At 38.3% G+C, this 12,272-nt stretch overlaps 1 protein-coding gene across 1 annotated transcript in view; it reads left to right on the forward strand.

Annotated features, from left to right (window-relative positions):
- RET (ret proto-oncogene) overlaps nucleotides 1-11,025 on the forward strand; it is an 88,263-nt gene extending 77,238 nt beyond the window's left edge. Inside the window, exons 17-20 of the mRNA XM_055792443.1 lie at nucleotides 10-147; nucleotides 2,086-2,185; nucleotides 4,322-4,469; nucleotides 6,390-11,025. Coding sequence (XP_055648418.1) covers nucleotides 10-147; nucleotides 2,086-2,185; nucleotides 4,322-4,469; nucleotides 6,390-6,547 — 544 coding nt within the window. The 3' untranslated portion in view covers nucleotides 6,548-11,025. The remainder of the gene's footprint in view (nucleotides 1-9; nucleotides 148-2,085; nucleotides 2,186-4,321; nucleotides 4,470-6,389) is intronic.
- Nucleotides 11,026-12,272: the final 1,247 nt, after the last annotated feature.

The following is a 12,272-nucleotide window of genomic DNA, read 5'->3' on the forward strand; positions in this document are numbered from 1 at the left end:
CTTTTTCAGATGGTCATTTGGAGTTCTGCTATGGGAGATTGTAACTTTGGGAGGCAATCCCTACCCAGGTATTGCTCCTGAAAGACTCTTTAACCTCCTAAAAACAGGCTATAGAATGGAGAGACCAGAAAACTGCAGTGAGGAAATGTAAGTAGCTCTTGATCTTATTTAGATTCATAAAACATCTCTTGAATAAATAATTTTTAAAGGGTTTAAATAAATGCCACAGAAATACTATTCTGTATTATCTCAGAGGTATAATCAAAATATGCAGTCCTCAAAAGAATGTAACGAAGCTAGTGAACAGTAAAGTGTAGGAAAAGAATTGCCAACAGAATGCTTGCAGCCACATCCAAAATATTTGTAGGATATTGAGTAACACGCTTACCAAACAATTTAGAGAGTTTGAATGTTCAAAACTCCCGAGGGTGGGGGGAGGAGGAGAATTTCATAAAACATAGTGGTAGCTGGAATACTCAAGCAAATGTTTCAGTACTTTTCTGCAAATGAGACAGATGTTCCATCCACACTTATTGTCTATTAGTTGTCCTGGCATTACATAGGAGAAATGATACACTGACACAGGAATCTATGTCCTAGAAGACACAAATTTTCTGTGACTTGTTAAGTCCAGATAAGCCCATGGCAATTTCTCTTCTACTTGGAGACAGTTCGTACTTTATTGGCTGATTTATTAAAACACTCTCAATGTGAAATATCTTCTCTCTGTGGTTCTTCCATGGTATTTGGAGATGAGGCACGATTTTATGTTCAGCCTGCAAATGTGGTCATGGTCAGGTTTTTTTTAGAAAGTTACCAGGCTACAATCACTACAACATCTCTTTTGACTGATTTTCAATATGAAGGATGCTTTGGCCACATCCGGGCTGAGAAAATACGGTATAAATAATAATAGTTTGTTGGGGTTTTTTAATACTATATAACAAGAAAAAACATTTAAGGGTTTCTGAACTTAGAGCAGGGTAGAAGTTTACAAGTGTCACTGGCAAATATACTCTAGCAAATACTTAATATTTAATTTTTTTCTTTGTGTCATCTCAACAGGGAATAAGACTTCATTCCTCAAACATATGTTGTATCATTGATAATTATTAGGTTAGGCAAGCTGATCATGTCTGAGTTTCTTTTTTCACTCAAGCCACATCGTGGTTTTCTGACTTCTTCAGATTTTTTCTGGTCTACTCAGAAATTTTTCTGAGAGCCTTTGAGAGCCCACCATGTTTCTTAAATTGTGTTCTTTGCTTTACCCAGTCAAGTAAGAGAGCGATCATAGATGAGGGCAAAAAAACTCAGTGCTTTCCAATAGCTTGCTGCAGTGTTTGTAGCCAACTGTTTCCACAATTAGAGAACTTTTTTGACTAGATCGCTTAGTCCTGAAAACACTTGAGCTAGAAAAACAACATGAAAGGCACAGGTTGGAGAGTTACACATCCCAGTGTCTGCCTGATAGTCATTCAGCTATAAAACTTTATTCCTGCTCCCTTTTGTTTCCACTCTGTGTGCTACAAAAGACAGTTAAAGACAGAATAAGAACAGATATAATCAAAATAACAATGATAGAAGTAATCAAAAGAATGTTAGTTTCCACCAATAGTCTTAGGTTAGGCTTCACTTTGAAGAAAAGCTCACAGACACTTTTTAGGATTTCAACAAATGAAGAAAAAAATTCTACTTTCTGATGTAACAGCAGAGTTCTTCAGGTTGAGAGACTCACACCAGTCATATGCAAACAAAACCAATTAGAAATCTGGCATGCTGCCTACACGAGGTGGCCCTTTAAGAAAGTGAAAATAAAGAAAGAAACCTAAGGCTACAGCCCTTCAAGGACAGCCAAGTGCATCGTTCTTTGAACTCATAAAGGCCCATGAAAGCAACAGCCCATCCTTGTGAATGTCAGTTGTTGATTCAAAGGGATGTTTAAGAGAACATATCGTAAAGATTGATGTACTTGTGGATAGCTTTCATGCCACGGTTCAGCTTCGGTGCTATACATTTTTTGAGCAGAAACACGACCCACTTCTAACGATTCTGTTGGGGTTTTTTTCACCTTGTGGTGGGTCACAGGTACAACTTGATGTTGCGCTGTTGGAAGCAAGAGCCTGATAAAAGACCAACATTTGCTGAGATCAGCAAGGAGCTAGAGAAAATGATGGTGAAGAGTAGGGTAAGTGTGGGAAAGTATGAGTTTTTGAAAGTTTTTGTGATCATCTGACTTTGAATATACAGAAATAAGGATTATTTTTTTAAAAAAGAAAATTAATTTACTTTTCATCAAATTCTGAAGCATTTACATATCTAGTTTCTTCAAAATGCACCCAGCTTTTTGAAAGCAGTGTTACTTCATTTAGTGGCTTTGGTGACTTCAACCCTAAATGCAGATGAGTTATCCTTAATCTTTCTAGCTTTCTTAAATTAAAAAAAATAATAATGAAGTGTTAGTCCTAAACTGAAGTCATGAATAAATAACTCTAAGAAGCCTAGAACTAGAAGAATGCAGCATTTTCTTGAATCTGATTTAATTATATGTTGACAGCAACAGAGGTACGAAAGCTGTATGATTCCACCATTCTCAGTTACTTCAAAACTATTATAATCCTGTATGGACTTTGTTTGAATGAATGGATGCTGAGGTCTAGAACTAAGTCCAAGTGGCATACATTTATAAAAGTGTATATGTACCTGCTTGTGCATAGATACATAATATAAAAAAAAAATAACCTGCTGGTTATGTGAAGGTGGGCAGTTACAAATGAAAAACAGAGGAAATAAAGCAACCACTGTCAGGCTTGAGAATGTGATGGCATTTACACTGGGTGCAAGAAGTAATAAATGGGAATGATTTTGTTCAGGATGTGGATGTCGAAGTAAGTTCTAAATTAAAAAGGGCAAAGTGAAAGGTGTAGGCTGTACATTAAATCACTCTGACTTGTCAATCATTAACTTATAGCTGCTGAGAATCAGTATGCGTATGGTCTGCGTGCTCAGTGACAGACTTGTAATACAGAGGCTGGCAAGTTTTCTGTAATTTTCATCATAATTAAAATCAAAGATAATCCAAAATAAAGCTCGACAAATTAGTTGTTAATCTTTCCGCCTTTCTGTCTGAAAAATTCTGAAGATTTTTCAATTTATTAAAACAGGTAACTTCACCTTTATGAAAATTTTCCAAAGGAAATTTCCAAAGGAAAAGCCACTTTGAAAGGAAAAAGTATATTTTAGATTAGTTGGAAATGCTTCACATTTGGTTTTTGCATCAAAAAAATTCATCAGTATAGATGAAAACCTAAGAATTATTACGGTTGACCTAAATACTTCATTTTAGAACAGCAGCAGCAGCAAAAACTTTATTTGGCACTATTTACATGGCTAATTTTATACATGATTATGTAATAGCTTTTGTAAAATGATTAGATGATCTGAGTACCTTCTCTTTAAGTGCACATATGTATCTCTCTATATTTTTTTTCAGGCATACATATGTATGAGGTAAAACAAAGTGAAGGTCAAACAAATCAGTTAGAACAGCCCTTTAACTTCTTGGTTACTTTACTGATGTACAGAATTAAGTAAGGGAAGTATTAATGTCTCTAGTGTGTTTAGTGTTCTGTCAACCTTGAATATGGTGTTCAGCTTCGTGTCCCTTGTGTCAAGAGGGACGCAGAGGGGCTGGAGCGTGTCCGGGGCTGGGGAGGGGGCTGGGGCACCCGTGGGATGGGGGGCGGCTGGGGGGGCTCAGCCTGGAGAGGAGGGGGCTCGGGGGGGCCCTTATCGCTCCCTGCAGCTGCCTGACACGGGCTGTAGGCAGGGGGGGGTCGGGCTCTGCTCCCAGGGAACAAGGGACAGGACAGGAGGGAACGGCCTCAGGTGGCACCGGGGGAGGGTTAGATTGGGTGTGAGGGGACATGTCTTCACCGAAAGGGTGGTCAGGCACTGGAACGGGCTGCCCGGGGAGGTGGTGGAGTCACCATTGCTGGGGGTGTTTAAAAACCTTGTAGATGTGGTGCTTGGGGACGTGGTTTAGTGGTGGGCTTGGCAGTGCTGGGTTAATGGTTGGACCTGATGTTCTCAAAGGTCTTTTCCAACCTAAATGCTTCTATGATTCCAAATTGGATACTACCAAAGATGCTGTGGTCGCAGAAAGGGAAAGCCTGCTCAGGTGCCAGAGGTACTATCAAAAGAGAAATGCAGTGGGGTCTGTAGTTACTTGTTTTGAAGAAACCAGATGCACGTGAGGCCTTTATACCCAACCAGCAACACTGCCACCTATGTTAACCCAGCCTTTTCTGTGTTCACTCCTTAGGACTACTTAGATCTTGCAGCTTCCACACCGTCTGATTCCTTACTTTATGATGATGGGCTCTCAGAAGAGGAGACACCACTCGTGGACTGTAATAATGCTCCCCTCCCTCGAACCCTCCCTTCCACATGGATTGAAAACAAACTCTATGGTAGAATTTCACATGCATTTACTAGATTCTAGCAACACAAAAAAAATGATTTTTCTTCTGCACTGTTCTCAGACTCTGTAACCCCATTACAGTGTTTCTTGTCTGAATGAAGCCAATCAAAATTTGCTTGGAAGCTTTTTTTGGGTTTTTTTGTTTGTTTGTTTTTTCTTTTGGTAAATGTCAAAGTTTGCATCAGGATCATCCTTTAGTCATTTTGCAGCTGTGTTTAAAATAAACGTTTTTAAAAGGATGTGAAAATAAGTAAAATGACTAGATATCATACAGTAAAAGAAAAAAAAAAATCAGGGAAGTATTCTCAGGGGAAATATAAAATGCTAATGAGTAATTCAACTATCCTGTTGGGGAAAGCTAGGAACATTTAAAGTATGTTAGAATCTGCACCTCTAATTTAAGCAATAGACTTTTTTTTTTTTATATATATATATACTGTTTCTTGCCATAGCTCAATGATAAGACCCATCTGCAACATTTTTCATTTATCAAGATGTATTTCTAAATTTCAGCTGCTGTTAAATGCATTCTGGATCCATAAGCTGAAATGTCTATTTAATGTATCGTAGACTGAAACCCAAGTATTATATACAAAAGGTCAAAATACTGTATATAAGTATTATATACAGACTAAATCAACATGTAAAGTCTTTTGAAAATTGAAGTAACAGTGGGTATTTTCAAAATACACTCAGCTGTTTTCACGTCCTTTGATTTATTATGAAAATGTCAGTACTAAGCCTTGATTGAATGATGTAGCAAGTGTTTTTAAAAAGAACATATGCTTTCATATTGTGATGGTGAGATGGACAGTAAAAATGGTTCTTGCCAAAACTCCTACATTTTGTCTCCTGATTAAATATTCTACATGGTTTTAGATATTTACTAACATTACAGATACATTTTTTTCATCCTTCCAGCAGTATGACTTTTGAAAAGTTGGATCTTGTAGTTTAAAAGTTGCCATTAATACATGGCTTTGGGTCTTTTTTTTTTAATCTATACCCTAGCTATGATTTTCTTTAACAGGTTCCCCCAACTCAGGTTCACTTTGGGGCACTTAGCAGCCAGATTGTTCAAAGAATGCAGTAACACAAAAAGTTGCCACCGAGGCTGATGGCAGATGCTGAATGCTTATTAAGCAACAAAATCAGAATTCCATTTTGAAAATCTTGACCCTGGTACGATTCTCTGCTTGTGCAGCTGGATCAACATGGTGCTAAGCACTCTGCTTCCATTTTGGTGATCACTTGTGCCTAAACCGAGAAGCAGTTACTGGACTCAATACAAGTAATTGCATGCCTGAAATACACGTTTAAATGCTGAATCAAGACAAGAGTGCTCAGGACTTTGTTGGGCTTTACTCAGTTGTGCTCCTGGGATTTCCTGAAATTAAGCAGGGGATCCCTGGTGAGGGAGCGAGACTGTCCCCAAAACCTCACTGAAGCCAAAGGAAAGACGCCCATTTAAGTAAATGGAAATACTCTCAGTCATTGGCACGGACTTTGGATCCTGTCCCAAATAGGTTTATTAATTCTTGGAGCACTTCCTGTACAGCAAGAACTTCCTCTTGCAATGCAATATACTGCTGCATGATTGTTGAAACCAAAAATTACGGAAAGTTGGAGGCTTATCAAATGATAAAAAAGCTATTAGCTTTTTATTACGCACACGTGCATACACACATGCGATTTTTTTATCAAGCAAGCACTTTATTTTTTCAGGGTTTTTGCCTACTTCTGAATTTGTGCTTCAAGGATTTCGAAACATCATTTATATGAATTGATTTGGGACAAAATCCAGTGGACTGGCTTAAAATACTGAAGGGAGTTTTGCCAAGGGCCTTACTGTCTGCACATGAAGTTATGGTTCTTCAGTGCAGAAAAAATTATCTGTTTTCATTTTTAGGCATGTCATACCCGAACTGGCCTGAGGAGAGCCCCGTTCCACTCACAAGATTCGATGGCACTAACTCTGTGTTTTCAAGATATGCAAATGATAGTGTATATGCTAACTGGATGGTTTCACACTCAGCGGCAAAATTTATGGACAAGTTTGATAGCTAAAATTTTCTTTGTGAAAGGTAATGGATTCCTGAGGGGAACAAAGATGCAAAGAATGGAAAGTCCATTGGCTCGTTCTTTGTACGATCAACAACTAACTTTTAAATTGGCAAACCCTTTTATTGGTAGTTTCTAAAGTGTGTTATTCATGCTGGACACTAGGATTTGTGATCTCCCCTTTCACATAACATATCAAGCTGGATAAGAGTTGTGGTTCCAGTACGTCTTTCTAGATTGCCATTTTGCATACGGTTCCATTTGGCGACTTCTTACTGCAAATGGCCTCGCAGTCTATTCTCGCTGTTTTTTAGACTAAACCTCCTGTGATGCAGCTTTTTTGGATGGGAAAATGTACTTGAACTGCTACTTTTATAGTGGCTGTTAGCGTATGACCACTTGATCTAAGCAGGAAGCACAAACAATATATGGAAGGGAGGGGGGAAACAGGCTCCCAAATTACTGAGCTTGCTATCAAATGAGAAGTGTTACGATGATGTTGGCACTAACGAAACCTGTGTCTTGGTTTGGAAGCAAACATTAAGTAACTCAATAGAGGACTTGAGATTCAACATTTCAAGTCTTGTAAAATGTATTGTCTTGTCTTAAGAGAATTTGTTTTATTAGTCTTAACTTCTCTTACCTTTAGCACAATGGAGATAAATTTGATACAAGATAAGCTGTATAGACTGATGGCAATCGAGAGTGTTCATCTGACATAATTTACTTTCCATCACCTACATCTTACTAATGTTAAATCTTGTACTATCATAATTCCTCTTATGAGTTCAAAATAGACCGTACAGGACTTTTTTAGATTGAATTCGACTGAAGAGATTTTGTTTGCATTCATATTCAGTGGGTTGGAGGAGTCCTCTCGGCTCCAAATTGGATACACTGCCATGCACAGGACACTGCCGTAATACCAAATAAACCTATTACCTTGAAAGTCATGTCTAAACAACACTTGCACAGCAAAATTGGTCTAAAACTCTACTGTTAATGAGACTATATCAAGGAAAATGTCATCGGAATTTGTTAAGGTGAAATATAAAAATGTGCTTACAACACTGACTTGATATTTGGGAGAACGATCAAACTGTGGGTCGTGTTCTATGTGGAAGAGGAAAAGTTCAGCACTACCTTTTTGTCTTTATTTGTAATCTAATATGGTTAAAGATAACTTTCTGTTTGATACAATTGTTGGGACGTAAATCCCGAGTGACTCGTTGTTAGCGTTGTGATGGTTATTCTAAATAATCCAGTTCTACCAAAGCTTGCTCCTGTCACTTACAATCCAATTTAGCTGTTTCCGGCTGTTGTTTTGTGTATCAGCTTTATGTTTCCATTAAAGTCTGTGATTTCAGAAACAAAGGAGTCAGACTGCCAAAACCCAAACACAGATTTTCATTTTACGAAAAAGTGGGATAGAAAGTGCTGTGTTGGAATTTAAATACCTGCACTGTTGGGTATCATACCGGATCCTGTCCTGGTTTCAGGCAAGCACCAAGCAGAGTGACTTTTTCTTTGTCCCAGTATTTGCTGTGTTGTGTAAATGCTAATGTAGAGTAAACAGATACAGCTATGTATCCAGGAGGGGTTCAGCTGCGATACAATGGTGGTCTTCCCTGGCACAACACAGCTCTCAGAATGCATACTTTTAAAATAAATGGCGCTGAAAATTAAGCCCGTTACATGGGCTTTTTTTCTATTGAGAGATCTATGAGAAAAGGAGAGAAAAATGGCACTTGTGGTAACTTTTTGCTTTGTCCGGTCCTTTTCCTATATTTTATGTCTGTAAATGGGGATTCTTTATTTGCCACGAGCAATCAAGGCATCAAGATTTTTTTTTATTTTTATTTTTCCTTAAATTAAGAGTTTCTTTTTATCAGCTATCTGCAGCAACAGTATTCGGCTGGGAGATGTGAAGTGTCCAGCTGCTAACCTGAAAAGCCCTGCAATACCACCACTGCTGTAAAGTAGGTGAGCGGGGTAGTAAGTGATGTTGAAATAACCGGCAGATGCAGAAAGTATCATGTATTTTAGACTTCCAGCATGAGTTAATGTTGTTTCAACCATTAATTCCTGTGAAAAATTTATTGTCACCTGTGTTATCGGCCATAGGTTCTGCATATACAATACATAAACAGCTCATCATTATACTTGCAGTGCACAATTACCTGCATTAATTAATGAAAAATTCTTAACAAGTGTTTCCTAATCCAACTAAATTTGACTCCCTACTCGTGAGTGTTGGTAAGAAATAGATTATTACTTTCAAGAATTCATTCGTATTATGAAAGCTTCTTATGTCTTCTGTGTACACTATTTTTGTAAATATTTCCCTTGAAGTGTTTCCTATTTGTTCTGTGTTGCCAACAGTCAGAATGGTGACAACCTTGTTTCAGTTCCCCATTAGAGAGTAAATGTACTTCCCATGTGGGAAAAAAAATGATACTGCAGATGATTATTCCATCGGTGCCAGAAATACTTAGGCACTTGGCTGCCCTGAGTAAAGTGAATTTGAAGGGAACAAATGACTCACCTAAATGCACAGGTTGGAGGGAATAACTTTCTAAAAATTTCTGCCAGCCTTTTCTAAATATCTGCAGAGATGACATGGTTTACCTCATCTGTGCTTTGAGTTGTGACAGATGGGGGAGAGGGTGAATCTCATGTGTCCTTCCAGTCATTACTTACAGCAGCACAAGGCATTTATTGTAATATTCATTTCTACAAATTTTTCCAGAGGTATGATACTCAGGAAATCTACTGTGAGGTTGCAGATGTTAATCTGAAGACATTAGCCTGTTTCATATAATAGCAATTTAAAAAAACCTTGTCCTCTGAGTATGAGGTACATAATACTTAAATCATGTGGGTTTATCTACAATTTGTCATGCAAAATGTGTAAGAATCTCTACGGTTCGCTCAACTGGACCTAAGCAATTCTCAAAAACATACAGTGAAAAAACATAAGTTTCTATTCCTTGATATCTAATAATCAATTTTATATGAATAACACAAGCCTCAAAATATACCAAAAAAGGACATTGCTGCTGTAACTTTGAAAAGTTAAAAAAGAAACCACAAAGTTGTAATTTTGAAATGCTTTGTTTCAAAACTCAGCCCACCTATAAGCCCTGCGTCTCTCACTGCAGCTATGATGGTAAACTTACAACAAAATACTAGAGACGACGTTCAGCAGCACCAGCTCCTAGGTAGCGCCAAGCAACTCCCTCAGAAACAAGGTGCAGACTGTCCGTAGTGAGATAAATGGTTTGCCTTTTTCAGCCTGAGCTGTCTTTCTGAAAAAAGAACCCTATGATTCCCTAAAGATGTATAAAAGTATGCAAAATCTTCATAAGAAAACCTAAGCTGTTCAGGTCCCCTGCATCTATCTTCATCTAATTCAATTAGCCCCTCTGAAGTTAGTGGAATCATTCATGAATAAATCGGTCATAAACATTTGCTGGTCTAAAATCAAATATCCCAATAATCTGCTAGCAAAAGTACAAAGGATATTAACAAAATATAACGTAGGAGTAGCCCAGGTCTACCCACCCCTAGCACAATGTTGTAACTCGTCTATCTAATAGTAGTATATAGAAGCAGGTACTAGACCCTAGAAGACAGGTAAGCACAAATGTCTCTCTAACGTATATCTAGAAGAGACAGTGAATGAAATGTTGTTCAGTATTAACTGCTTCAGTAAAGAGATGATGTAAGCTGCACTTCATATTTGTTTCTCATTTCTAATTCTTTGGGACAACACCTGTGTCTTCCAGTTATGATACAGAGAGATATAGACTCCTAATGCGTTTTGAGAAGGTGACTAGTTCCTCTCTTTTCATGGTGAATTTTTTGGTTTTACCTGGTTTTGTAAAGGGTTGCATGGTATCTCAACACAACAGATTTCTTGCTAAAAATGTATTTCTTTGAGCTGTTATGAAAGTTAATTTTGCTGATAATGTTCTGAAACTAAGTAAAAAGGTTTTGCCTACCTGAGTACAGATAAGTACACCTCCTCTTAAGCTCATCTGAAATAATTGGCTCCTTCCTTTGGGCTAATAAGGTACATTTCATAAAAATCCAACTTCATCTCATCTGAGAGCTGTTTTGCATGGATTACAGGCCAATCCAAAATGGTATGAACAATCTGAGAGCATTGCAGTTGTACGTGTCAAGAAATAACTTTCCCAGTTTCTCTATTAGAGAACGAACGAAAAGTGCGTTCATGTCCAAGGTAGTTAAAAAAATCAGTAACTTTTGAAATAACTGACAATGTAATGATTATTGTCATTAGGTACCAACTGAGAGTTCAATTTCTATCATTGCTGATATAAGAAAATGTGTATTAACATATAAGGTAACTGGTTCAAGTGCATTTTTACCTTGCCACAAGAAAAACTTTCCATTTAATCAGCTAAGCACAGACGTTTGTAGAAGTGCAAATCATTACACTGATAGCAAGTAATATGCATATTTTGAATAAATAGTGATGTTTACAATAGGTGTTTTGTTTGGTTCGGGTTTTTTTATTGGCTGCCAAATATAAAAATGGACTGGGTTTTCACAAAGCACTCAGCTTTGACCTAGGTCACCTCCCCTTATGTCCCCAATAAACCTCTGCTGCTTTTAATGGAGAGAAAGCATAGCCAATGGGCAAATCTTGACTCAAAATATCAATAAAAAAAGATAAAAGATGCTTATTTTATCACAATATCGATGCAGTGGAAAGAACTACTAGTTGCAATGGGCAGAATTACTGAATGTGGCTGCCCATACCGTATTTTAAAACGTGAGTAGGGTATGAGGGTAAAGGCGGTCACTGTAGCTGGCACACCTGTAGTTAAGGGGTAGGTCCCATCAGCCTGGCACCTGCAGAAGCTCCCATGGAAGTTAGGTTAGACCACTGTTCGGTATAAATTTCCTCTTGTATTTACAAGATGACATACAAATAAAGCATTAAGTTAAGACTTGCGGGGGAAGCTGATCTATAAGCTTCATTTTCTCACCCTCTCTGGAAGAGATTGTTATCAACAGAGCCATAAATTATTATTTCCTAAGTTCAGAAATGTGTTGGCATGTCCTGAAAGGGACATAGAGGTCCTTGGCTCAAAAGCATGTCTATTGTAGCGGGACTGGGGTTTTATGTATTGCATAATCTCCTCTACCTGGAGGACAGAAAAGAACGTAAGCCAACACGTCTTGGCCCTTAGTTTTAGAAATATGTTTGTGAAATAATTTAATATTGAATTCTGCAGACATGTAAGATTTTAATCTTTCACAACGCTGGTGCCAAAAGTAGTTGTGGAGTTACTACAGACCACACCAGCACTACATCTGCTGGACAGGAGTCAGCAGGTGAGACTGCAAAGACTAGGGGTGTGTTCTCTTTCTTCTCGGCTGTCACCCCACTGTTCCCTCACTCCCCATGTGATCCCATCTGGGCAGGAATGTGAATTTGCCCCCAGCAGACTTTTCCATATACCGAAGGGACAGAAGGATTTGAGATGGTGAAGAGACGGGGACCCCTTCTTCTATTCGTAGTCTTCTCACCACTGAAGCTTGTGAACGCACAGGCTACCGAGTGGGCAGAATCAGCAGAAACGTTGTGTCTCCCAGGCACAGGCCAACGGACGGTGTCAGGGGAGGGCTCCAGGGAGGCGTGCTGGGAAGCACAGGTCTAGTCTTACACTCAGTTCTTAAACCTTGCCATGTAACAACA

Source organism: Falco peregrinus, chromosome 1, assembly GCF_023634155.1.
Source record: "Falco peregrinus isolate bFalPer1 chromosome 1, bFalPer1.pri, whole genome shotgun sequence".
Classification (NCBI taxonomy): domain Eukaryota; kingdom Metazoa; phylum Chordata; class Aves; order Falconiformes; family Falconidae; genus Falco; species Falco peregrinus.